Here is a 22,782-nt window from a genome sequence, read left to right as displayed (position 1 = left end):
TGTGGAACAGGCAGCATTTCAGAGAAAGCCACCTTGGTGGGCTTGGATTTCAGCCTCCTACCTAGCAACCTAAATTTGGCTTCCAGGACCTCACGACTACATTTCCCCACATCGTTGGTACCAGCATGGACCACGACCACTGACTCCACCCCAGCACTATCTACCAGGCTATCTAGATGGCGCGTGATATCCGCAACCTTCGCACCAGGCAGGCAATTCACCATGCGGCCTACACACCATCACAAACCCAGCCGTCTATGTGTCTAATGATTGAATCTCCCACTACCAAAAGCCCCCTCCCCCCGGAGGCACATCCTGGGTGTGAGAGGAGGGAGATTCACTGGCAGTCCCCTTAAAACCATCACACAAAGGGATCAGCTCTCCATAAACAATACCAGAACAGCCTCTGACATTCAAGGAATGGCTCTTCTCCTCCCTGGAAAACAGTCCTCATCCAGAGTGCTAGAAGGGCTCTGCACCGAGCCTAGAGTTGCTCACTCCTTCTCGGACAATTCCTCTTGTTGCTTTGCCTCTAACATGCAATTCTGCTCGTGCCTCCACCTTCTCCAGCGCCCAACAGTTGCGCCACTAGGTCACTCAGTCCGTCCTGCCACAGTAGGGTTAATGACAGGATGTTGGAAAGCCTCTCTTCCCCCACCAAGGGCCTAAACTGGCTGTGCATTAACTCTTTGCCCCATTTGGAAGTATGCCTCCCCCCCGCCCCCACAGGGATACCTTTTCCATGTCTTCCCCAAGTGCTTTCCTCTTTCATTCCCCTTTCTTGCCTTTCTGTCTGGGCTTGCCTCCTCTGCCATCCTTGCTCGTGGGCAATCTCCCTCTTCCCACAGCCCCCTGCTTCCTTGCTCTCCTGTCTTTCTTTCATCCTCCTGGCTTCTCTTCCCTCAGGTGATGCTCATTTTGGCTGATGGGGCCAGCTCTAGGCCTTCTGTTTGAACCATCGCCACCCGTGGCCGCTCTGTCCTTGCCCTTTGCTCTGGCATGGGAGCCTTGGCATGTGCCGAGAAAACTGGCGATGCCACGAGTGCCTCGTCAGGCATTTGGTAAGAGGCGGCGAGCCCTGCTCATCCCTCAGAGAGGTTTATTATTTTATTTATTTAAGGTGCAATCAAAAGGATTGCGCCCTAAATGAATAGATAAAAAAATAAACCTTGCACCCTCGATGATTGGAAGCCCCCAAATTGGAGGCTTCCGATCATCCAATGCAGGGTAGGAGAAGTGGCGGAGGCGATCTTCACCTCCCCATCCTCTCACCCTGCATATTTCACTGGTTGGGATTGTTAGCCTGTCTAGCAATGGCACTTCAGAAGGGGAGAGGATGAGGCTGGCAGGGGTGCAGGATGACTCGTATCCCGTCCTCTCCAGGCTCCTCCCCTCTCTGCCCACTGGCATGCCCCCTTTCCCCTGTCTGAGGTTGAGTTTCTTACCTCCGAGGGCTGCCAGCCTGGTTCTTTCCGCACTGGCTGCGAGGGATGGAGCATTGTCTCCGACCTTGGAGGGGGGAATCCCCTGTATCCAATGGCCCATGAGACAATGTCTAGGGGCCCATAGGATTGCTCCCTTCGAATATTTTGGATCACCCCTCCTCTCAATGAGCATTCAAGGTGACCTACAAATTAGATAGTAACATACATAAACTAGAAAGGTTGAACAATTTTTTGTTCAATAAAACCAGGGATGAATAGTAAAATCAGGGAGTGGCATTAACTATTCACAGCTCGGCAGAACGCTGTTTTCTTTACCAGATGTGTAAAGGACAATGAAAAGGAAGCTAGCCTAACTTCCCCAGGGAGGCAATTCCACGACTGGGGTGCTGCCACACAAAAGGCCATGTCTCAAGTAGGCACCAACCTCTGCTCTCTAGGAGGTTGGACATGTAACAGGGTCTCTACTGAGTTACTGCCACTTATGCAAATCATGGTTGTATCAGTATAACTATTCTAGAAGCTGTGTGCACTTCTGAAGACAAATGGTGGATGTGAGGGGAGAGGTGTAGGGTAAACTACAGGGGCGTACATTTCCATTACATTTCCCTGATCACGGGAGCATGGAGAGGAGCGGGGAGCAAGCCTCACTCACTCACTGAGTAGCACCTACTCTGTTGATGACGTTCAGTTCTACTAGCAGGACTCTGCCCCACCCCCACCCCAAAGTATGGCAGTTTCAGGTGCCATTTGACCCGAGAAAGCGGGTTTTTAGGTAATGCATACGCCACTTTTTTTGCTTTACGTGCCATTGACGGATCAAACCGATTTCATGAAAATCCATATATAACCAGAAAACGCTTCAGACTCTGACTCCATGTAGATGGGGCTCCGCTGGTCTTAGGTATCCGAAACAAAAATGGATAAAATGAGTTGCTGCCTACTACCTAACTACCTTTAGAGTTTTGACCAAGCCAACACTGCCCCCCTGTGGTTTTGTAGTTCCTAAAAAATCTCCCACAGTGACATCTATATATCTTCCTAAGGACATGGCTATGGCTACCCTTGTATAATTGACAGTTGTATCTATGCACGGTTACTCAGACATACGTACGTACCACCGAGCTGGGAAAGGTGAGATTTCTGCGTAGAAATGCACAAGGTTGCCCTACATTCTAGCTGGAAGAGCCTGAACTTTGATAGGCAATGGCCTACACCTCCAAATGCTAGACTGGAGAGTAGTAACACCAAGTCATTTGGCTGACAGATCAAATGTAGGTAACCACCCATGGAAGCTTGTGCTCTTCCAATAAAATAATGTACATTCACCTCAAAGGTGCAACTGGATTATTTTAACAGGGAGGGGTCTACAACTCTGCTAGCCTCCCTCACCTGCTTGCCATGGCAAGTGTTCATCTCTGGCAAGGGTGAAGAAAAGCGTCCCAGCATTCCTCTCCAGCTGGAGAGGGGGTGGGAATCATCCCTGCAGTTGTGCTGAGAGGACCCACAACCTCTCTGAGGGAGATCCCCATCCACCCATCCACTGTAGATCCCAGCTAGTGAAGAAGGCTGGGGCATGCAGTTTGAGCACTGGGCTGCAGCATCCCTTCCTAGCTCCAGGTTTGCATGCGTGTGGGACGCGGGGGCGGAATTGCAGGGATTGCTCCCATAGTTGCTCTGGGTTGTTGGAGTCCTCCAAGAGTCTACAAAGCCCAGCGCAAGTGTTGAGACAATCCATGCTCCCTACTCAAAGCCTAGAGTTGGGGAGGGCAGCCAGGATTATCCCCGAACTTGCATGGAGGTACAGCACAAGATCAGGCACAGGGGGAGGGGCAGGGTCGTGGTGAGCACACATTTTGGGTTGCCTTACAAGCACAATTAAAGTTATACACAAACCATCCTATACAACGATAGCAAAGAAGACCAAAGATGTAGAAAAGAAGAGCGAACTGAAGAGGGACACAATTTCAGTCTTCACCAAAACATTCAAAGAATGAGGGCCGTATACTACTACTGTAAGCACTATACCAGGTGTAGGCAACGTGGTGTCCTGGATACCTTTCTTAGCATCCATGAAGGCACTCTCTCCCCATCACTTCACTGTAAAAAAAAAAAAAGTGTTCTTATCAATTGCTGCAAAATAGGTTTCTGTTGGTGCTGAAAGCTGTGGGTTCAACGGAGTTGTTTAGCGTGTTGGGGCTCAGACTCCACCTCTGCCTTGTACCCAGTCTTTGGGGCAGGTAACTTGTACCTTTGCCATGCCTCCTACAGCATCCATTTTGTGGTGGCGTCCAGGACACTTTCTCAAATTGCCAAAGGAGTCCCTGCCCTTCACCATTGGCTAAGCGTTTGCTTAGCATCTAGTACGATGAAGTGCTCTGGAGAACTCCAAAGCTTGCTCATTATTTTATGAAACTGCCCTCCTCTCTCAGGCATCTGGCAGCGTGTAACCGGTCTTGACCGTCTCTGGCTGACTTAAATCGTTTTAGATATACGTCGTCGTCGTCGTCGCGTGCGTGGTTTGTTCTGTGTCATCGCATGAATGGTTTTATATTCTATATAATGCAGCGCGACCGTTTTTAATTTTTGTGAACCACCCGGAGAGCTTCGGCTACGGGGCGGAACAGAAGCGTGATGAATGGACGAAATGAACAAATGTTCCGGCCGGTTCCATTCCGGCTTTTGCACGGCCCCCATTTGCGGGGAGCCTCTGGCAATATCTTTATTTATTTAGAACGCAGTCCCACGCACGTTTAGACAGGAAAAAGGCCTAGAACTCCCAGCATGCCCCAGCCAGGCTGGGGCATGCTGGGAGTTCTAGGCCTTTTTCCTGTCTAAACGTGCGTGGGACTGGGCCCGTTGTTGTTGTTGTTATACACCTCGCCTTTCCCCCCAGAAACTCAAGGCAGCCGCCGTGGCTCCTTCCCCCCCCCCCACGCCCCTTGTCTCTTCACAACAACCCGGTGAGGTGGGCGGCGGGGGGGGGGGGAGAACGAGAACCCGCCGCCTGAGCAGCGCCCACGCAGCCCCGCCCCTTTGCTTGGCCCGCCCCCCCTAGTTGCCCCGGAAGCGGGGCGCCCGTATCCAGGAAGTGGCGTCACCCCGACGCCCCCCCCCTTCCTCCCGGTGATGGAGGAAGAGGAGGCCGCGGTGGGGAAGATGAAGCAGTTCCACGGCGGCGGTGGCGGCGGCGCCGTGGGGGGCGGCGCCGGCGCCGGGCTGGACCCTGAGCGCTGCCGCTTCCCCTACTGCGTCGTGTGGACGCCCATCCCCGTGCTCACGTGAGTGCCCGCCCGTAGCTTGGAGGCGGAGGGCTGCGGAGAGACCCGGCTGGAGAGGGACCCTCCGCCCTGGCGGCCCCGCTGGCTGGCTGCGGAGCGCTCGTCCTGCCTGGCGTGGCTGCAGCCTCGGCCGCTTCTCGGGGCAGAGACTGGACCTCGGGGATAGAGTGGGGGGTCTGAGAAGCAGGCGGAGCTGGGTTCAGGCTCTCCCTCAGCCGCCCAGCGCGTGGGGCGATTCCTCTCCCGCGCTCAGTCGCTCGCAGCCCAGCCTAGCCTACCATACAGGGTTGTTGCGGGGGTGAAATCGGCGGGGCGGGGGCTGGGTATGCCAGCCCGGTGTCCCAGATGCGCCGGGCTGCAGCTTCCGTGGCTCCCAGCCGGCGTAGCCAGAGTTGCAATCCCAACGCATTTGGAGGGCAACGCATTGGGGAGAGCTGGTGTATACGTACGTCCCCCCCCCCCCGCCTCCCTCAGGCTAGCCTACCCCGTCAAGTTGTTATGAGGACGAAATGGGGGCGCCGCGTGAGCGTATAAACAGTGTGCGCAGCACACGTGCATGCGTGGCCTCCCTCACAGGGCGGTTATGAGAATAAAATGTACGTTGGAGCGGGGAGGCTATGTTTTTATTTTATTTATTATTTAAATTTATTAATCGCCCATCTGGCTGGTCGCCCAGCCACTCTGACATACAACGAGACAGTTTAAAACAATAAAATTCTGCCATAAAAACATTTTCTAAAATGCCCTAACCCACCCCAAATGCCTGCCTGAACAACCACGTTTTTAATGCACGACGGAAGCTCATTAAAGAGGGGGCATGACGGAGTTCCCTAGGGAGGGAGTTCCACAGAGTGGGGGCCAGCACAGAAAAGGCCCTCTCCCTCGTCCTCACCAGTCTAGCTGTCCTGGCTGATGGGACAGAGAGAAGGCCATCCGAGGCTGATCTTGTTAAGCGGCAAGTATATATACTGCCCTTAGTTCCTTGGATAAAAGGAAGGGTTGAAGTATAATTATTTCACTTCTTTGTGTTCTTTATAAGCTGGCCCATAACGAGGACGTTCTCGGGGTGGCTTGCAAAATGAAACAACAATATAAAATATACAGAAATGATACAGTAAAAATACAATAAGGTAAAATGCAGCATTACAAAAACACAGATTAGCTAACGGCTATGGAAGGGGGAAAAAAAAGAGCTAACAATTATGGAAAGTACAGGAGCAGGGGAGGGGGCACACCAGTAACAGTACTAAGTGTGGCACAGGGGAAAGAGTTTAACATCTCCTCCCTCGGAGCCACCACCCTGGTCAAATTCGGAGCTCCACATGGCTGCTTGAAAGTGTAAAAATAAAAAAAAGTTGGATTTGATTATGGATCTCCCACACTGCATCTGTTTCGGCCTTAAGGCGGCAGGTGTTGGTACTAATGCACCCTGCGGTTAAAAAAAATATGTTTAAAGATATAGAAATGATATCTGCAAATAATTAAATATGACAGGTCAGAAAACTATTCTGAAAGCTTAAAGGACAAAAAATGTTCTTTGACTGTTATTTAAGAGAGAAGATACGTAATAGAAACAATCCTTTCAGTCCTTTCTCTTTTGTGTGCCTAGAAAAAGATCCCACACCCACAGCCCTTCATACCTCTTGCTTGGTTTGAGGCGGCCTTCTGTGGGAGCAAGAGAACTAGGCCAAACTTCTAGAGCTCCCTGGCCATGGAGCTCAGATGTTTGTTGCAGGTGGTGTCGCCCTTTTAATCCGATGCTGGCAGTGTTCTGTAGACAGGGGCATGGGCTACAATGAAGAAGCTTTGTCTTCTCCCTGGCAAACTTGCGCAGCAGCTTTAAAGGCCATAGCTCAATAAGAGCACTGACTTTGTGTGCAGAACACCTCTGGTTCAGTCCCTCACATGTCCGAGTAGGGCTGGGAAGGACTTCCACATGAAACTCTGGGGAGCTGCTTCCTATGAGTGTAGAATGATAACACTGAGCTAGATGGATTAATTATCTGACTTGGTAAAAGCAATTTCGTATGTTCATAAGGGTGGCAGTTCACTTGGATGGAAGAAGGAACACTATTTGCATGCCTACTAGTGCTAGGATGCATCCACTATCTCCAAACGCCCCGGAGAGTCAATCCCCAGAGACAAGGAACTTCAAAACACTAGCAACTTGCGCCAAAAATAAATTCAAAAGACACCCCCTCCCTAAAAGCTCCCTAAAAGACAAAGCAGGGATTTGCTACAAACAGATATCACAAAACAGGGACTCCCCTTGGTAAACGTGAACAACTGTCACACACATAAGCTGTAGAGCAATCCTATGGTCCTTGGGCAAGTGCCCCAGGATCCGATGGCTGAGATTACCCTCTCTGAGATCAGAGGCAGTGCTCAAAAGTAGGAGCTGGAGATCCGACCTGTGCCCCCTTGCAGCCGGTGCAGAGAGAACTGTGCCAGTTGCCTCTGAGGCTGTAATCAAAGTCGGTGAGGAGAAAAGGTGGTGGTCTGGTGGGCAAGGAGGGGTGGAGACCTGAGAAGCCAAGGTACAATTTATTCTGAGCCTCCTTCAGCCTCCTTCCCTCCCCCCTCTGAAGCACCTCGCTAGACAGACTAAAAAGCCTGTCTAGCAAAAAAATCAAAGATGGAAGGACGGGGAGGGAAATTGGCAGCTTCAGCCTGGCAGGGCATAGAAATCTCAGAAGCCTCCAAGTTCGAGGTCTTCCAAGCAGTGAGGGCACAAGCCCTAAACAGGGCTGGATTACCTGAAAGATTGTCTCCTTCCTGCTCACATCCTAAGGTCATCTTTACAGGCCCTTCTCCAGGTGCCCCTGTCAAATGAGGTGAGGTGGGTGGCTGGTTAAGGAAGGTCACCTCCTGCTCCCAAGAGGCTCTCCTGATGTTTACATTACATTCTTTTTGGCACCAGGTGAAGACCTTTTTATTCTCCTAGATTTCTTAGACTTTCAGTTTTGCAAAATGGTGAGAGTGCTTTTTAGATCTTTGCACCGCTTTTAGCATCTGCTGTTGTTTTTTCTTGGTTTTATTCTGTAGCTGTATGTTTTGGGGTTGTTTTGCAGGGGGTGGGTTGGGTTGGGTTGGTGGTGATTGTTTTTTAATCCCCTCCCGCCTTCCCAATTATATAGGAGGGATGGGGTGTGAACCAGGACCTCTGGCTTGTCTCTGCCTTTACATGCCAGAGAAATAACCCACATTTTTTTTTCTCAGTTGATTTCTCTGGCTTGTCAGGGGAGAAACAAGCCAGAGGTTTATACATCACAGTAAACAAACCACAGACAGAAGGTCCACCGTTTGTTTAGCCACTCCCACTTGTAGCAGAAGTGATCAGACAGTATTTATGAGTGCACTGCTTAGTATAGTGTGTGAACCCTCCCATTGTCCACGCAAATGTTGCTCAGCTTTTGAACTTGGAACGTCAAACTCATGCTCTTAGCATGCTAATGCAGTGCAAAAGTTAACTCTAATCCTGCCAATAGCTCAGCTGGCTGCCTTGCAAAAAAAAGTCCACAACTAGTCCATGTGCCCATAATACCTCTTTTAGGCATTTGGGGTATCATCGGCCTGAAAAGAAGGTGTGGAGGGGAATAACCCTCCATGTCTTCCAGTTTACAAAGGTTTTCCTCCACCCCGGTGCCTGGAGGTGATTCTTACTTCCCCAAGTGGCTGGGAGAGTAGTCGTTTAGAAGTCTGAGCATATCCTGTTCTAATAGGAATATATAGTTTGTAACCATTCAGAGTATAAGTGAATCAGAAGGAGACAGCATGAAAGACTAAAGGTCCCTCTGTGAGCACCCTTACCATGTCTTTTTGCTTATGTGAGGCCTGCTGGCTTTCATGGGCATTCTTTTCTCTTGTCACTTATCAACTATTGGTCTTTTCAGTCCAGTCTGGCTATGGGATAGCCGCTTTCTCCAGTTTTTAAAAAAACCACACCTTTTGTTGTCAAAGAGAGAAACACAAGGCCCCTGAACACTCTCCCTTCTTTCTGCAGTTGGCTCTTCCCCATCATCGGTCACATGGGGATTTGTACCTCGGCTGGAGTCATCCGGGACTTTGCAGGGCCTTACTATGTCTCAGTAAGTAAAAGCGTGCTCCTGTAGTGTACACCATGGATAGGGAAGCTCCAGGCTGTGGACCAGACGTGGCCTGCAAGAACTCTCTGACCATCCCATGATGTGCCGGTTGCCCACAGCAGTTCAGCTTGGGAAAAATTCTTCCACTGGAGTCAGTAGGAGGCTTTTTTTCCAAGCTGAATTGCAGCCAGGGGCACAATCATCTTCGTGTGTGTGTATGCTTTTGAGCAAGTGCGGTGTGCGGGTGGCTTTGACCCTGCCTGCTGCTGGCACACCCCCACACCCCCAAAGGCTACCCATGATGGGGAATGCAGCTCTTGAGGTGAAACAAGTTCTCCCTGTCCTGTTGTACAGGTCTGGTTGGCAACTACATTTTTAAGTGGACTGTATCGGAGTTGAACAAGGGCTGAAGGGCCTGCATTAGCTCTGCCTGCTGACTCATTCCACATGGGTCAAAGTATAAAATGGCTCTTTAATCGTCTCCTCACTAGCACGAACAGCTTCCCCCTTAATCTGTACCTGAGCTGCTCCATCCCATTGCTCTTCCTTCCAGTAGCACAAAAATGTTCTGAAAAAGGTTTCCTCCAAATGCTTGAAGGCTTTCTCTGCTTCTTTACCAGCTGCACAACATTCTAAAGCAGACTGATGTGCAGTTGCCCTCTTAGCCCAGCCTCAAGATAGGTTGGATTGCAACTCCCATCATCCGCAACCTACATGGCACTCAGCCATGTTGGCTGGAGCTGATGTGAATTGTAGTCTCGGTGCATCTCGAGGGCATCAGGCTGGGGAAAGCTGTCAGCCTTTCCTAAGACAAGATAGATGTTAAAGAAGATGGTCCCATTGTGAGATTCCCAGCCTGATGGGGAGAAGACAATATGAAGTTGAGGGAGTGTGTTGGGAGCTGTTTGTTCTGCTTAAGTCCGCTGAACCCAGAGTGTTGTGATTAATGGTATGAATACCTTTATTTTATGGTGCTCATTAACTGAAATGGTGCTTTTTATTTTCTCTTCCACACCCTCTAGGAAGACAACATGGCTTTTGGGAAGCCTGTGAAGTAAGTGCTGCTTTCCTCCCTGCTGCCTCCAAGGCCTAATGTATTCACTTGAAAATAGATTTTCAGTGGATAAAGTATTACAGATATGTGCTATGTTGTAGTTAATAAGGCCAAGTAAATATTCAAGTTACAGCAGACAGCTGGGGCCTGCACTTCCCAACTAGGAGCATAACATAAAATCTCTTCATAAGCAGCAGACATGCAGCCATCTGAGCTTCCAATCTCACCATAGTATTTTCTGCTACTCTGAGCATGAACTGAAGGTAATTTATTGCTGCCTGCAGATTATGACAGAAGCTGAAAAAATTTCCTGAATTCAGTGCTGCTTTTTGTTTTTGGATATTCTAGATCTGAAATTCATATTTGGGGTGAGGGGCGAAAGAAACTTATAATGCCCCTCTCAAAGCTCCATGCACCCCTTTTCCCCTAGCCTACATTTCTCCTGATTGAACGTTCATCCCCATCACTTAAGAGCTACCTGGCACTGTGTTGGGGTCATTTGGGGATAACTTTTAAGCTACTTGTCTTTGCCTTTCCTTTGGAGAAAATCTGCATGGATGGAAGATCTTAAATAGATGTAGTAAGTGATGAGCATTGCAGGGAAGTCTTCCCCAGATGGGTTTCTTGTCACTATTTTGAGTTCTCTGTCAGGGAGAAACTCTTAAGGCAATCCATACATCAGCCTTCCCCAATTTGGTGCTGTCCAGATGTGTTAGATTATAACCTTCATCATCCTCGGCCGGCATAGTTTTGCTGGCAGGGAGTTGTAGTCCAACACATCTGGAAGGTGCCAGGTAGGGGAAGGTTGACTTAACATAATAGGAAGCTGATCCATCTAGTCCACTGTTGTCTCCTGCCAGCAGCTCTGCATGTTTTCAGGCAGGGGTCTTTCCCAGTCCTATCTGGAGTTGCTGGAGATTGAGCCTGAGGCATTTTGCATGCAAAGCATATGCTCTACCACTCAACTACAGCCTTCCCATGTGCTTCAAGTTGGGGATGCACAGAATCTAGCATGGGATTTGGCATCCCAATGACCTTGGCTCCTATCTGCCCAAATTTCTAGATCTTCTTGCTGTATGGAAATCCTTTGGAGGAATGTGTTGAGACGTCTTGGGCAAGTGGGAGGGCAAGAAGATCTTCCAGTCCCATAAAGACTGGTAGTGCGCGAGTGTGCGCGCGAGTGTGTGAGAGTGTTAATTCTTAGGGTGTTGAATTCTGGACCCAGTCATCATTTCCTTTTGTGATACAATTGTGAAGTCATGGCACAAGCGTGTATATGCAAACCTGCTCTCGGGTTATCAGAACCAGGTCTAGGGAGATGCCGTTTGAAAATCCTAGCCAGAGAACTTAGAAGAAAAAAGATTCCACCTGGGAGGAAGGTGGGGAAAACAGATGAAGTGGCATCTTTGGTTCTCTCTTTTTCTTTTCTTTTTGTGCCCTCAGATACTGGAAGCTGGATCCCAGCAAAGTGTATTCCTGTGGCCCTAATGCTTGGGATACTGCAGTGCATGATGCCTCTGAAGAGTACAAGCACCGAATGGTGAGGTGACTTTAGCACTCAACTTGGAGTGCTCCCATACATGCAGAAGTGGAAGAATTAGAGTCCTTCTCTGAAAGGCTGATCTTGCCTTTGGTCAGCAGAGCTGTTACAAATATAAATATGCCTGTCAACTACTGAAGGTCATTAAGAAATAAATTTAGATCTGCCCTCTAATTGTGAAATCCCTTCGTTGTGATCTTTGCAAAAGTAAAGTCCATACAATGCTTTCAGAGATGTTTGGCAGGGAGAGGTTTCCTTGTAGGGCTCCTGTATTTTTTTTAGCAGCTGCCTAAGGGCAGAAATCTTGCTAGATGAAGATTTTCTTTATATGGTGATTAAGTGATAGTAAAAGTTTCATCTGATAAGACACAGGAGCCCTGCCAGGGGAAAAAAGTGTTAATTTAATTTGATTTGTTCTCATCATACTAAGTGCATGTTTCAGGGAAATTTTAAGGTAACGGTGTCAACTGTGCTTTATGGCCGAACAGTAAATGCCAGAATTTGCTTTCAAATGCTAAACTTATATTAAGTTGCAGCTGATCTCTGGCAAGATTCTTCTTGATTATTTTACTTGCTGAGGAAAGATGTATGGGAGGAGCTTTATTTTGACTTATTAAGCTCAACACAAGCACTTACTAGTCAAGGATCTTTAGGAAATCTGAGCCCTGAATATTTGCATAGTATCTTAATTGTCCAGGAAAAGACCAAATATGAAGTCTATTCATGAGAACAAATCTGATGTATTAAATAAAATTAGGAGAACTTGTAGAACAACATTCCGCAGGGCCCTCCAGGTAATTTTAGACTGCATCTCTCAGCTGGCTGGGGATGCTGGGAGTTATAGTCCAGCACATCCAGAGAGCACCAGGTTGGGGAAGGCTAGCTGAAGGATTCTTCCAGAAGTGCTATACTTCTGTTACGTAAAGTTTGTGAATTGTTATAGGAGTACAATTCTAAAAGTTTGATCCAATTCGGTGTAGTGACTATTCGTATCCCAGGATTTTCCTGTCATTTTTAAACCTCTCAATTCCTTGCAAGTCATAACTGATCAGACACTCTTGTCTACACATTTGAAACAATTGCCATAGTTGCTTCATAGACAAGAATCAGACTGCAGCTATATACTCGGAACCATCACATAGTACAGATTTCTTGAGATTGTCATACTTCAGACAGCAAGTTTGACTGTGTCCTATTGTATCAGTTAAACTATTCTTATTAAGCATTTGAGAGTTACAGATGTAGAGAAAAATAATAAACCTTCAAGCTGACTGAACTACAGCCATAGGGAAGTGGTACGGTTCGCTAATAAGTATAAAAAGAGAGTCAAACATAAAGTCATTAGATGATGACAACTTGGACATATTAAAAAGGGATTAAACCAGTTCATGGAAGATAAGGCTATCAATGGCTACTAGTCATGTTGGCTGTATATTACCTCCAGTATTGGAGGCAGTATACGTGGCAGCTGGGGCCACTGGTTTCTTTAACAGGGGATCTGAGATGGGGATTAAAGGGTCCACTCAAATACCTGAATAATTAAAGTTTTATTTATTTAAAATCTAATAATTTCCTTCCCTCGCTTTAACAGATGTTTTGCCCCTTTTCCCTGTCTTCTTCCTTGATTCCAGTTGCTATGTGCACACAGTGTCTTAGCTGGAATCAGTTGACAGTACGCTGCAACTGCTTGTTTCTCTGGTGGCTTTCACATAGCAGGCCTCCTGCTCCCACCTACCCCTCACAGCCATTCTGTGCCTCGATGACTAGACTGTTTCCTAGTCCTGCCTATCGGCTGTGGTGGTCCTTGTCTGCCTTTTTTAATTGCCCTCCTCTCAACCTTCCATCTTCTTAGCAGCTGTTGCTTGTGGGCTTCCCACATGCATCTGGTTGGTACTGTGGGAACAGAATCCTGGACTAGATAAGCCTTTGGTCAGATCCAGCAGAGTAACATATGTTAATATGGTGAAGCAATCGCATCCTTGGTGTCAAACTGAGCAAAAAAAATTGCACAGCTGGATTCCTGTTACACTATAAGCTTTCCACACATAGCGTTCATTCAAGCCTGCAATTCTCCCTGCATTATAAGACGAAACAGTCCCAGAAAGTCTATACTATATGATTCCTGTGAATGTATAAACTGGTCTGCACTTACTTTCCTTCCTCAACCTGCAATGATAGACAGAGTCAAAGTTAGTAAAGGCTGAACCTAACTTGGGTAGCATATTTGAAAACAGAGGAGTTGGGTGCGTTTCTTTCTTTTTTCTGTTAGGAACATAACCCAAAGTGTGTTTTGCATTTGATCAAGTGAAATACGTCTTCACACACATAGTGGCTTCAGATTAATAAGTGGACAGATCAACCTTAGAGTGGTACTTTGGCACTGAATGTTGATAAGACAGTAGAAGAACTTGTGTTCTGAGATACAGCTATCCTCAATTGTACATCTTCTATCCCAGCACAACCTCTGCTGTGACAACTGCCACTCCCACGTAGCTCTGGCCTTAAACCTCATGCGATATGACAACAGCACATCCTGGAATATGATCAAACTTTGTTTCCTCTCCTTGATATATGGAAAATATGTAAGGTAAGTAGAAAGCCTGGCTGCTGTAAATACCATTGGGGGTGGGGGGAGACTTCGATCAAGAGCTTGGTTCTCCACTAAGCTTCTCCAGAATGTAGCACTCAGGTAGCTGTGACCCTCTGTGTCCAGGTTTGAATACTGTTCAGATCTTGGAATCTTGTGGTGCTCACAGTCCAGATTGTGTGTTGTTATTTCAGCCCTGAGGACAGCTGCAAGCCATTTTGATGGGTATCTAACCTTGCACAAGGTGTAAAACACCGGCAGTGGGCACAATTTGCTAGGAGCATGACCTGTACAGTTGAAAAAGCACAGCCAGTTGTGACCTTTGCTCCAGTTATTCCCTCTTGTCCATAGAATACAGTTCGGGGCATTGAGTGCCAGGAAAACCTGCATTTTTTGACCTGAAAAAGTAGGCAAATTGAGTAGGGCTGAGCAGAAATTGCAGACATGCACACTCACTGCAAAGAATCCCCTGCTTGATTTTTTTGAGGGGCCTGCATAAAACATTTACTCCCACTTCCCAGTGGCAACTACATTTTCTACTCTTTTTCGACACCATTTTTCCATTTTCCCCTTGGCACCAGAGGGAGGGCAGAAACAGTGCTCTCCTGTCCGTTCCCTAATCCAGCACAAGCCTGTTCTTATCTTCAAATCTCTCCACAGCTTCGCCCCCTGCCCCCAATCTCCTCTTGTTTCATATGATGCTACGCCCCTGCCTGTGTGATCCTCCACCTGTGTATCTACAGCCTTAAGGGGTAGAAATTTGACCTCTTTTTTAAAAAGGCGAGTTTCTTGGGGTGCTGAAACCTGCCCGCAATATCTGGCCTGACTGTGAAACATTGGGCATAAAAATAAATTCCTGCTGAAAGGTTTACAGTCTAGCAGACAGAAGGGGAAGCAGGGAATTGGAGAAGAAGCAGATTCAGGTACATTGCATTAATGTAATGGCCTGATGGAATTGTCACTGTGAAGGAGTCGGTTCTTGAAAGATGGGGAGAGCCAAGAGGCTTATGGTCCCAGCTGGACCTTTGAAAAGGACATGTCTCTTTCACCTCTTTCTCCAGTGGCTGCCAGGCAGGGGTCTAAAAATTGTAGCTAGCATTGGTCGCCTGTCAAAAATAGTTCTCATCATCATTCCTGTCCCTCCCCTGGGAAGGGACTGGTCTAATGTCTGAAGAAGCCCGGTGGCACTGCAGGGATGGTTGCACCCCACCCCGCTCCAGCTCTGAGTTGGCAAGTGCGTTAGCCTACCAACATGCCACTCCCAAGATCCCAGCTAGAATAGATCAGTTCAGTTATTACTGTTATTATTTATATAGCACCATCTGTGCACATGGTGCTTTACAAAGTAGAGATCCCTCTCCCCATGAGCTTACAGTCTAAAACACAATCGAGGCAGAGGAAGGAAACAGAGCCAGGGATAAATGGGGAAATAGATAGGTGATCGTTAGCAAGCCTGAGTGTGTATAATTGAAACAGACTTAGTGTCAGTAAAACAGAAATGATGGACATGGTTCCTCTCCCTTTATTTCCTACTGACTTCCCAAGGACCCTCTCCTGGTTCTGTCCTTACTCTTCCACAGTCGCATCTTCTCTGTGTCATGCTCTCACCCCCCTCCCTTATTCCTTAGCACTTTCTTTTCTCTCCCTTGTAGCATAGGGGGCTTTGTGAAGACCTGGCTCCCCTTCATCCTCTTTTTGGGGATTGTCCTGATTGTCAGCCTGACTCTTCACTTGTGATGATGGATGATGCCAGCGACCCCGTCCCCCTTTTGAAGTCAAGTGTTGGAAACTGGCTTTTCAGCCCAGTAAAGCTTGGAGCTTCGTGCCCTGGAAGCCCTTGGAAAAGACATCCATTTGTGCTTTGTAACGACTCTTCTTTTATCCTTTCATCTTCCTTGCCTTTGACTGTCCAGGGATCAGGGTGGGGGGTGGGGTGGAGAAGCCATGCATCTCGCTTCTCACCAAAGCTCCGTTGCAACTGAAGGTCCTGTGTGGAATTAACAGCCTGGACTTGGGTTTGCTTCACTCCCCTTGCAGTGGGTGCCAGGGCTGGTTGCAGAGTTCCCCACTTTCTCATGGAGTGATCCAGGATGGCCTTTAATGGGAAGTGATGGTGCGCGGTCCGCTCTACGTTGTGACTTGGGGTGGAGGAGCTGTTTTATCTGCTTGCACTTTGACTGGTAAATTGCTGCATTCTTGGTTGTAGTATTTTTCCTATAGCTGGGTACCTCAATATTGGCAACCTCAAAACGAGAGAATGGCCTCGTATATGCAGGCTGGAGATGCTGTGCCCATGTTTGGGGTTAACTTCAGTGTCTGCTTTTGCAGATAGTAATTTGGCACAGTGTGGGGCTCGCTATTGTATTCTCTTGTTGCACAAAAGGTGCATGTTCTCGTTTTTTGGTTTTTAAATGTGGTGTACTAGTAAACCTAAAAGCAGCTGGTTTTTCTCAAGCTCCCACCAGCTCAAGCTGTCATTGGCACAGTTGTTGTCAAGGCTGACCTTGAGTTGGCCTTGGCAAAGCTTTCTATGAGAGTTCTGTTAAGACATCCTAGTCCTCTTCACTGAATGTCAATTTCCAGAGTTCTCTCTGTGTGTCTTTGTGTCAAAGACATACCAGCCTACTAGTTAAACTATTTGGTTTTTAATATGGTTATGCACTACACTGTGCCTTGGAAGACTCTAGAAGCATAACCCACACTGGGTAAATGCCTGATCTCTCCCACCAAGAGTACTGAAGCTAGAAGCCCTACCAGTATGAAGTCTATTCTTGGGGGAATAGAATAATTCATTCTAGATCCATGTTCTTCCATACTGCATCCAGGTAACTTGGGAGCAGTAGGGAATTGTGTGTGTGTGTTCACTAATCACCTTCTGTCTTCCACTTCTAAACAGGCTTAATTGTGGCCTCTCCTCATCTTGCCCATGTTATGATAAAAAGGGCAGCCTCGTTTGCCTCCTCCTCTTTAACTGAAGGGGACGTAAAAGGCTGTTAGGCTGCTCCACTCTCCTCTCTTTTCTACTCTTGCCTTTCCCTATGCTAATCTCCATCCATTCCGGTCCTCTTTAGCAAACGCTTTGGAGTGCCAATTGCTTTGTGCTGTGCTAAGGAGAGGCATTGTACCCTCCCCTACACCTGTGACTGAGCTGCATTCAGCCATTTTGAGCATGAACAAACAGCCAGTCAATAAGCTCGAGGCTGCTTAGAGATCAAAGGTCTTACATCAAAGTGAATGCGTGTGGCATTTCCATCAAGCTATCCCTGAGCTGCTTCAGTTACTCCCCAGCAGGGATTCCAGTTCTTATGGAAATAATAGACTGAGTCCCCTGAATTGAGAAACTACACACACACAATCCTTTCTTCTTTAATTCCCCCCCCTCCTTACAGTGACTTGCCAAAAAGAGCTCCAGGAAGCCCAAGCAATTCCCAGACCTCACACTCAAAGCCAACTTCCTTTCTACAGTAGCATCAGTCTTGACTTGTCTTTTGAGTCAATTAAAAAGTGCTTTGCTAACATAATGCAACTGAACAAACTGGAAGGCTGGCAGCAGTAGCAGAAAGAGCAAAGTTATTCGAAGTAATCATATTTTCTCCCCCCCCCCCTTTTATGTTCTCATAATAGGTATTTTAGATTCTGTGTTCTTGAACAGACTGTTTAGTGATAAATTGACAAACCCAAAGAAGAAGGTGGGGGTCGGGTTGGAGGCGTAATATAATGCACCTGACAGGTCAAGTGCTCTATCCTGCTAATGGGCCAAGGCTGCAGTTGTAGAGAAACCTTTGCTTGTCTTGATTTCACTGGGTTTTGAACCTGGCTGCAAAGGATTTCGAAGTTGTTGTTAAGGGATTGCCATGGTTGGCACAATGGTGTGATTAGAAGCAGCTGTCTTGTTTCTCTGTCCCCACCCCAATTAAAGGCCTTCTATGGTAAGTTCTTAAGTGGCTGCTGGTCATCTGACTTACATCTCCTTCACTGCACACACCTGGCTGGCAGTCCTGTCTGTAATGATTATGCTTCTGAAAAAGATAAGCTTTTGAAAGTGAGGTGGCAAAGCCAGGGAAAAATGTGGGTTAAGCAGGGCACATAGCAGAAGAACCGTGCTTGTGACATCTTCACTGTGAGCCCGCATAATCCAGCCCACATCCTTGCCAAATGAATGGGCCCCTCTTTCTCCATGTCTGCCTAGTAATCGCCCATTTTCAAACTACTGTGTTGCAGTTTAATGCCACTTCTTGTGAGCTAAAAATTCCTCTGTGCGAAGCACTTCTGTGTAGAGATTTTAGAAACCTGCGAGTCCATCCTGACTTTAAGTGCAGTGGGTTTCTTGGTGTACATACGTGCATTTGCACACAGCCATTGGCTGCAGCTTCTTGGCAAAAATGTACTGGGTGTGTAGACACAGCAAGGAACATTCATATAGTGTCATGTATGCTACAATCTCTGCGTGGATTTCACATTCACATTCGCATGGGAATGACTTTCATGTAAGAATTTGGTGAGGTGCAACATACTTCTCAAAGGTTTCATGTGTTGATTTCTTACCTCCCACTTTGAGACTCCCTAGGTATGTATGTATGTATGTATTTGTGTGTGTGTGTATATATATGTATGTATGTGTATATATATATATATATATATGTGTGTGTGTGTGTGTGTGTATATATATATATATACACGCATGCCCCTTTTCCATTTTCATTTTGTTTAAACTTCTCTGTTTCTGCTGCAGAGCTTCAGTGATCTGCCACTTGGGGTTGTCCCCCCCCCCTTTTTTTTCCTTTGCTGGTGATTAGCCAGATGGGCCTCTATCCTTCGAGTTGCTTCTCCAGAGGGTGCTGGATTCCTTTGTACATACTGAACTCTGCTGCTGTGATTTCATAATCCTGATGATGGTGAAAAATAAATGCAGTTCTATGTATGTCTCCAAGCAGCGGTGGTTTCATTGTTCTGACTGCCTCTCCCTCCCTCCCTCCAGCTGTCAGGGCGGAGAGGGGTTTGTATTCAAAATGAGTGAGGGCTAGAAGGCTTCATGGCTGTGATCAAGTACAGAGGTGGGCAGACTTCATGCTTGTAGAATCTGTTTTGTTTTTCATGTGGCCCTGAGGTTCAGCCCAGGTGCAAAATAATAGCGAGGAAGGCTGATGTGTAACCAAGGAACAAGGTGTTTCTGAGCACATGCTCAGCCTGACAACGTGTTTGCAGTATCACAACTGGAACTCACACATAAATCTATTCTATTCATTCTGTCTCCCCCCCCCTCCCCCCCCCGCATACTATTGTTAAATTGCGGGAAGTTAGAAATGTTTGCTAATCTGCAAATCACTCGATGATCCACCAGTAGATCCTGATCTACCTTCTGCCCATGCTTGATCAGACACAATCCACTGGAGAATATTTGGGTATTGTTTTTTTGCACAAATAAGGTAGATTTTAGTATGAATGTATTTAAAAAAATCTGTATTTTTGAGAGGCGGGAGGGATTTATTTTAATCGCACTTTTGTCCCGCTCTTCTGGTTCAGAAAGTCCAGAGCAGTTTACATGGCACTCTCCCAGTGGTCTCCCAGCTAAACACTGTTTGAGGTTCACATCCACTTAATTTCAACCACTAGTACAGTATTGTTTGTTCCTGGACAATTTGCTGGGATGGCCTTTGTGTGACATGGGGAGGGCAGAAAGGTTCTAGAAATCGAATTGGGCTATCTATAGTACTGAAAGATAAGAACTGAGAAATCCCTTAACTTGGGCCCTATCAATCATAGTCAGATTTAATCTTTGGTTAGATTCACATCACCAACCCTTTTTGGGGGTGTTTTGTTGTTGTTGCAAACATTGTGAACATGCTCCACAAGCTGTTGTATACCTACGTGCCCAGCAAGTTTCAAAAGAGGTGGGCCTATTTGGGTGGCGGTGGGGCTACTGCGCTGGAATCCACATAAATTACCATCACACCTGCAAAGCATGGAAACACTGTTTCGGTACCTTTTGCTGATTTGGTGTGGAGGGGGGCAGTTGGCTACAAGCCATAACATAGTTGCATGCACACACTGTGGGTGTCTAACTAAAGAATAAAAACAGCCATAATCAAAGCCAAAGCACTCCCCCCTTCCCCGTTGCAGAATATTCATTAAGGACACTATAAGATAAAATATCCAAATATCAATTAAGCACAAACATCAATAGTTTGTCTCAATAGGGCTAAAGCAACAGCAGCTACTTTTTGAGTACCCTGCTTCATTTTATTTGAATGTTTGTTGTGGGGGAGCAGCAGAATTCTTGGGAACTGATCCATGCTCCCAGCTGTGCAATTCCTAGATCTGAAATTTACTTTCTATAGTCTTGGGTACTGGGCAGTAAAACAGTGTGTAATGTCCTGTCTTTGTCCCTCAAACTGCAGGGTCTGCAGTTTACTGAAACTGAAAGGAAGTTAACAGTGCAATCCTATATATTTTCATATACATACATATGAAATCATGGTGAACCAAAGCACTGTCCTAGCAATTGAGGCAGGGAGGGGGAAGTGCTGGCCCAGCAGTTTCTTTTCTGGCGGATTTTTTTTTCCTGGTAAGAAAGAAGGTGGAATAAGCAGTGAGAAAACACAGAAGGGCTACAAATCAAAGCTGACACTGTCTGGACCTCCTGTAAAGTTCTATGAATGAGTCAGGGCAACTCTATAATAAATATGCCTTGTCTAGAAGCACCCCCTATCTTTGCAGACTTGAAGACTAGACCTTTTTGTTCATTTTAGTGAGCATTTACAGGATGTAGCTGTTGAATTCTTCACACAGCCCCCATTATAACTTAGCATAATGTGGGAAGAGATTCCTGTAAAAAGAGGCACAAGTACTCAGACCCAGGACTGGCTTCCATAAATTTGGAAGCTCATAGTTTCTATATACTAATAGCAAACTCATCCAAGCATGGGTCTTTATGTAGCCAAGACAGCACCATCCATGCACAAGAGGGCGATATCTGCAGGCTTGACAGTATGCAAAATTACAAAAAAATCTTCAGGGTGGAAAAAAAAAACCCTAAGGAGTGAGGGAAACCCGCAAAGCAGCCTGGTAAGAACTGGTCATGTTCTGGGCTTGGAACACGGAGTGCCTGGGGGCTGGGGGGGGATAGAAAACCAGATGAAAGGGGGGAATGCAGTGGAGTGTCCTGAAAAGGCCATGGCTGGCTGGAACCCTGACCAAGAGCACCGCCAACTAATATTTTGATGCAGGTCCCATGTGTTTCACAGGAGAAGCTCCAAAGTTATAGGATAGTGTCAGTAGTGAGATCAGCTTCTCCTCGCCTATGCAGAATTTATTTCCTGAAGCCACAATCCGGCATGGACTGAAGTAAGTTGACCTAAGCCCATTGAAAACGGGAAGCCTACTTGCCCCACAATCAACAGGTTTAAGCTCACACTTTCCACTGCTGCTCCACATTCTCACCTGCCACTCATAGTGGCAGGGAAACATGCAACATGATGGCACTGGGAGAAGTTGTACTGGAGTTTAAGGGGGCACTTGGTGTGGGTCTGCTGTTTTTGCCAGAGGCTCCAAGTTTCTTATAATATGTAGTCTCTGCCTAGGAGGCAAATCAAACTGCCAGGGAAGTTGGCCCTAGCTCCATCAGCACCAGGAAAGTGCTGATTTTTGCAGACAGCATCTGTTGCATTGCTTTGTGGTGGGTGGGGTGCATGTCAGGGTGCAGCTTCCCTTTGTGAGCAACACCACAGGCTTAGCTCTGCTTTGCTGGTAAGTAAAGATGGGTGCCTAGTGCAACCCTAGCCAAAATGGAAACACTGCAACACAGGGTGATAGAATACGGGTAGTTGGGTGGGTCCTCCAGAGGATTTGTTGTTAAATGTCATATCCACAATTGCTAAACATTGTACCCAGTTACTACTGAGATTGCTACCTTCTGTTCATTTATCCAGTCTTAAAAATCAGTTTGACCATTCAGATTTCTAGTAGAAAGGAGTTCCTCAAGTGAACCTTAGACTGGATGAAATGCAACTAAAACCCCCTATAATACCCCTTCCAGACGTATCGCACCATCTGCATGTCTTAAGCATTCAGTCATTCTGTTTGCATCACCATCGGTGTCTATAGCAAATCCGACCAGACACTGCAATCTTTAAAGAAGTGTTCATGCAGATTTGAAGAGGTCTGGTAGTGGAGGACTGTACTGTTTTGGACAGAAGGTTGAGGATGCCATGATAGAATCCTTCCATATAAACAACAGCCTGCAAGCAACAACAATTTTTTTTTTTAAAGCACATCAGGGAGCAAAGTTCTAGACTAGATTTCTACTTGCAGAGAACCTTTTAAGGGGAGGCTTTCAAAAATACAATCCCATCTCAACTGCTGTCTTACCTAGTGCAGTATTTTATTCTATTTATTAAATTTATAAATTGCACCCTCTGCCTACCTGGTGCCTGAACCAACATATAATAAAAATATGTTAAACTTTCCACAAAATGAAGACTCACAAGGAACAAAGGACCAAATAAATAAAAATTGAGAGCAAAATTAAAATCAAAGAGCAACAAAGCATTGTACAGAATTAAAAGCCCAACTGAGAACAACACTCTTTACTGCCCATCTAAAGCAAACTGAGGGCAGAACCAGTCTCACCTACTAGTACAGCAGTGAGGGGTCTAATACAGAACCTTTGTTTTCATGTAGAACCCAATTCTCATGAGTGTATTTCCCCTTGCAACTGCCTTTAGAAATCACAAATTCAGCAACAAGGACTCTACCCCGACCCCCAGAATGCAGAAGTCTGAAACAGAAAAAAAG

At 46.7% G+C, this 22,782-nt stretch overlaps 2 protein-coding genes across 3 annotated transcripts in view; both read left to right on the top strand.

Moving 5' to 3' along the window:
- The first annotated feature begins 4,562 nt into the window (after window positions 1–4,562).
- Window positions 4,563–21,049, top strand: TMEM222 (transmembrane protein 222). 2 transcript variants are annotated; one of them, XM_084815765.1, is made up of 6 exons: window positions 4,563–4,723; window positions 8,727–8,811; window positions 9,831–9,862; window positions 11,306–11,402; window positions 13,859–13,989; window positions 18,722–21,049. In XM_084815765.1, the coding sequence occupies exons 1-6, from the start codon at window positions 4,572–4,574 to the stop codon at window positions 18,783–18,785; spliced, it is 561 nt and encodes a 186-aa protein (XP_084671891.1). In that variant the 5' UTR covers window positions 4,563–4,571; the 3' UTR covers window positions 18,786–21,049. The 2 variants fall into 2 exon arrangements, with proteins under 2 accessions (XP_084671891.1, XP_084671890.1); XM_084815764.1 differs by having other exon boundaries at window positions 15,642–21,049.
- LOC146338045 (trophoblast glycoprotein-like) overlaps window positions 13,906–22,782 on the top strand; it is a 40,606-nt gene continuing 31,729 nt past the window's right edge. The window contains exon 1 of the mRNA XM_084815760.1: window positions 13,906–13,989. The gene's annotated coding sequence lies outside the window, so the exon portion shown is untranslated. The remainder of the gene's footprint in view (window positions 13,990–22,782) is intronic.

This window comes from Heloderma suspectum, chromosome 10 (genome assembly GCF_057233095.1).
Source record: "Heloderma suspectum isolate Gila_16-S chromosome 10, 16-S_ref, whole genome shotgun sequence".
Classification (NCBI taxonomy): domain Eukaryota; kingdom Metazoa; phylum Chordata; class Lepidosauria; order Squamata; family Helodermatidae; genus Heloderma; species Heloderma suspectum.
Note: the sequence above shows the minus strand (reverse complement) of the source record. Positions and strands in the feature narration are given on the sequence as shown.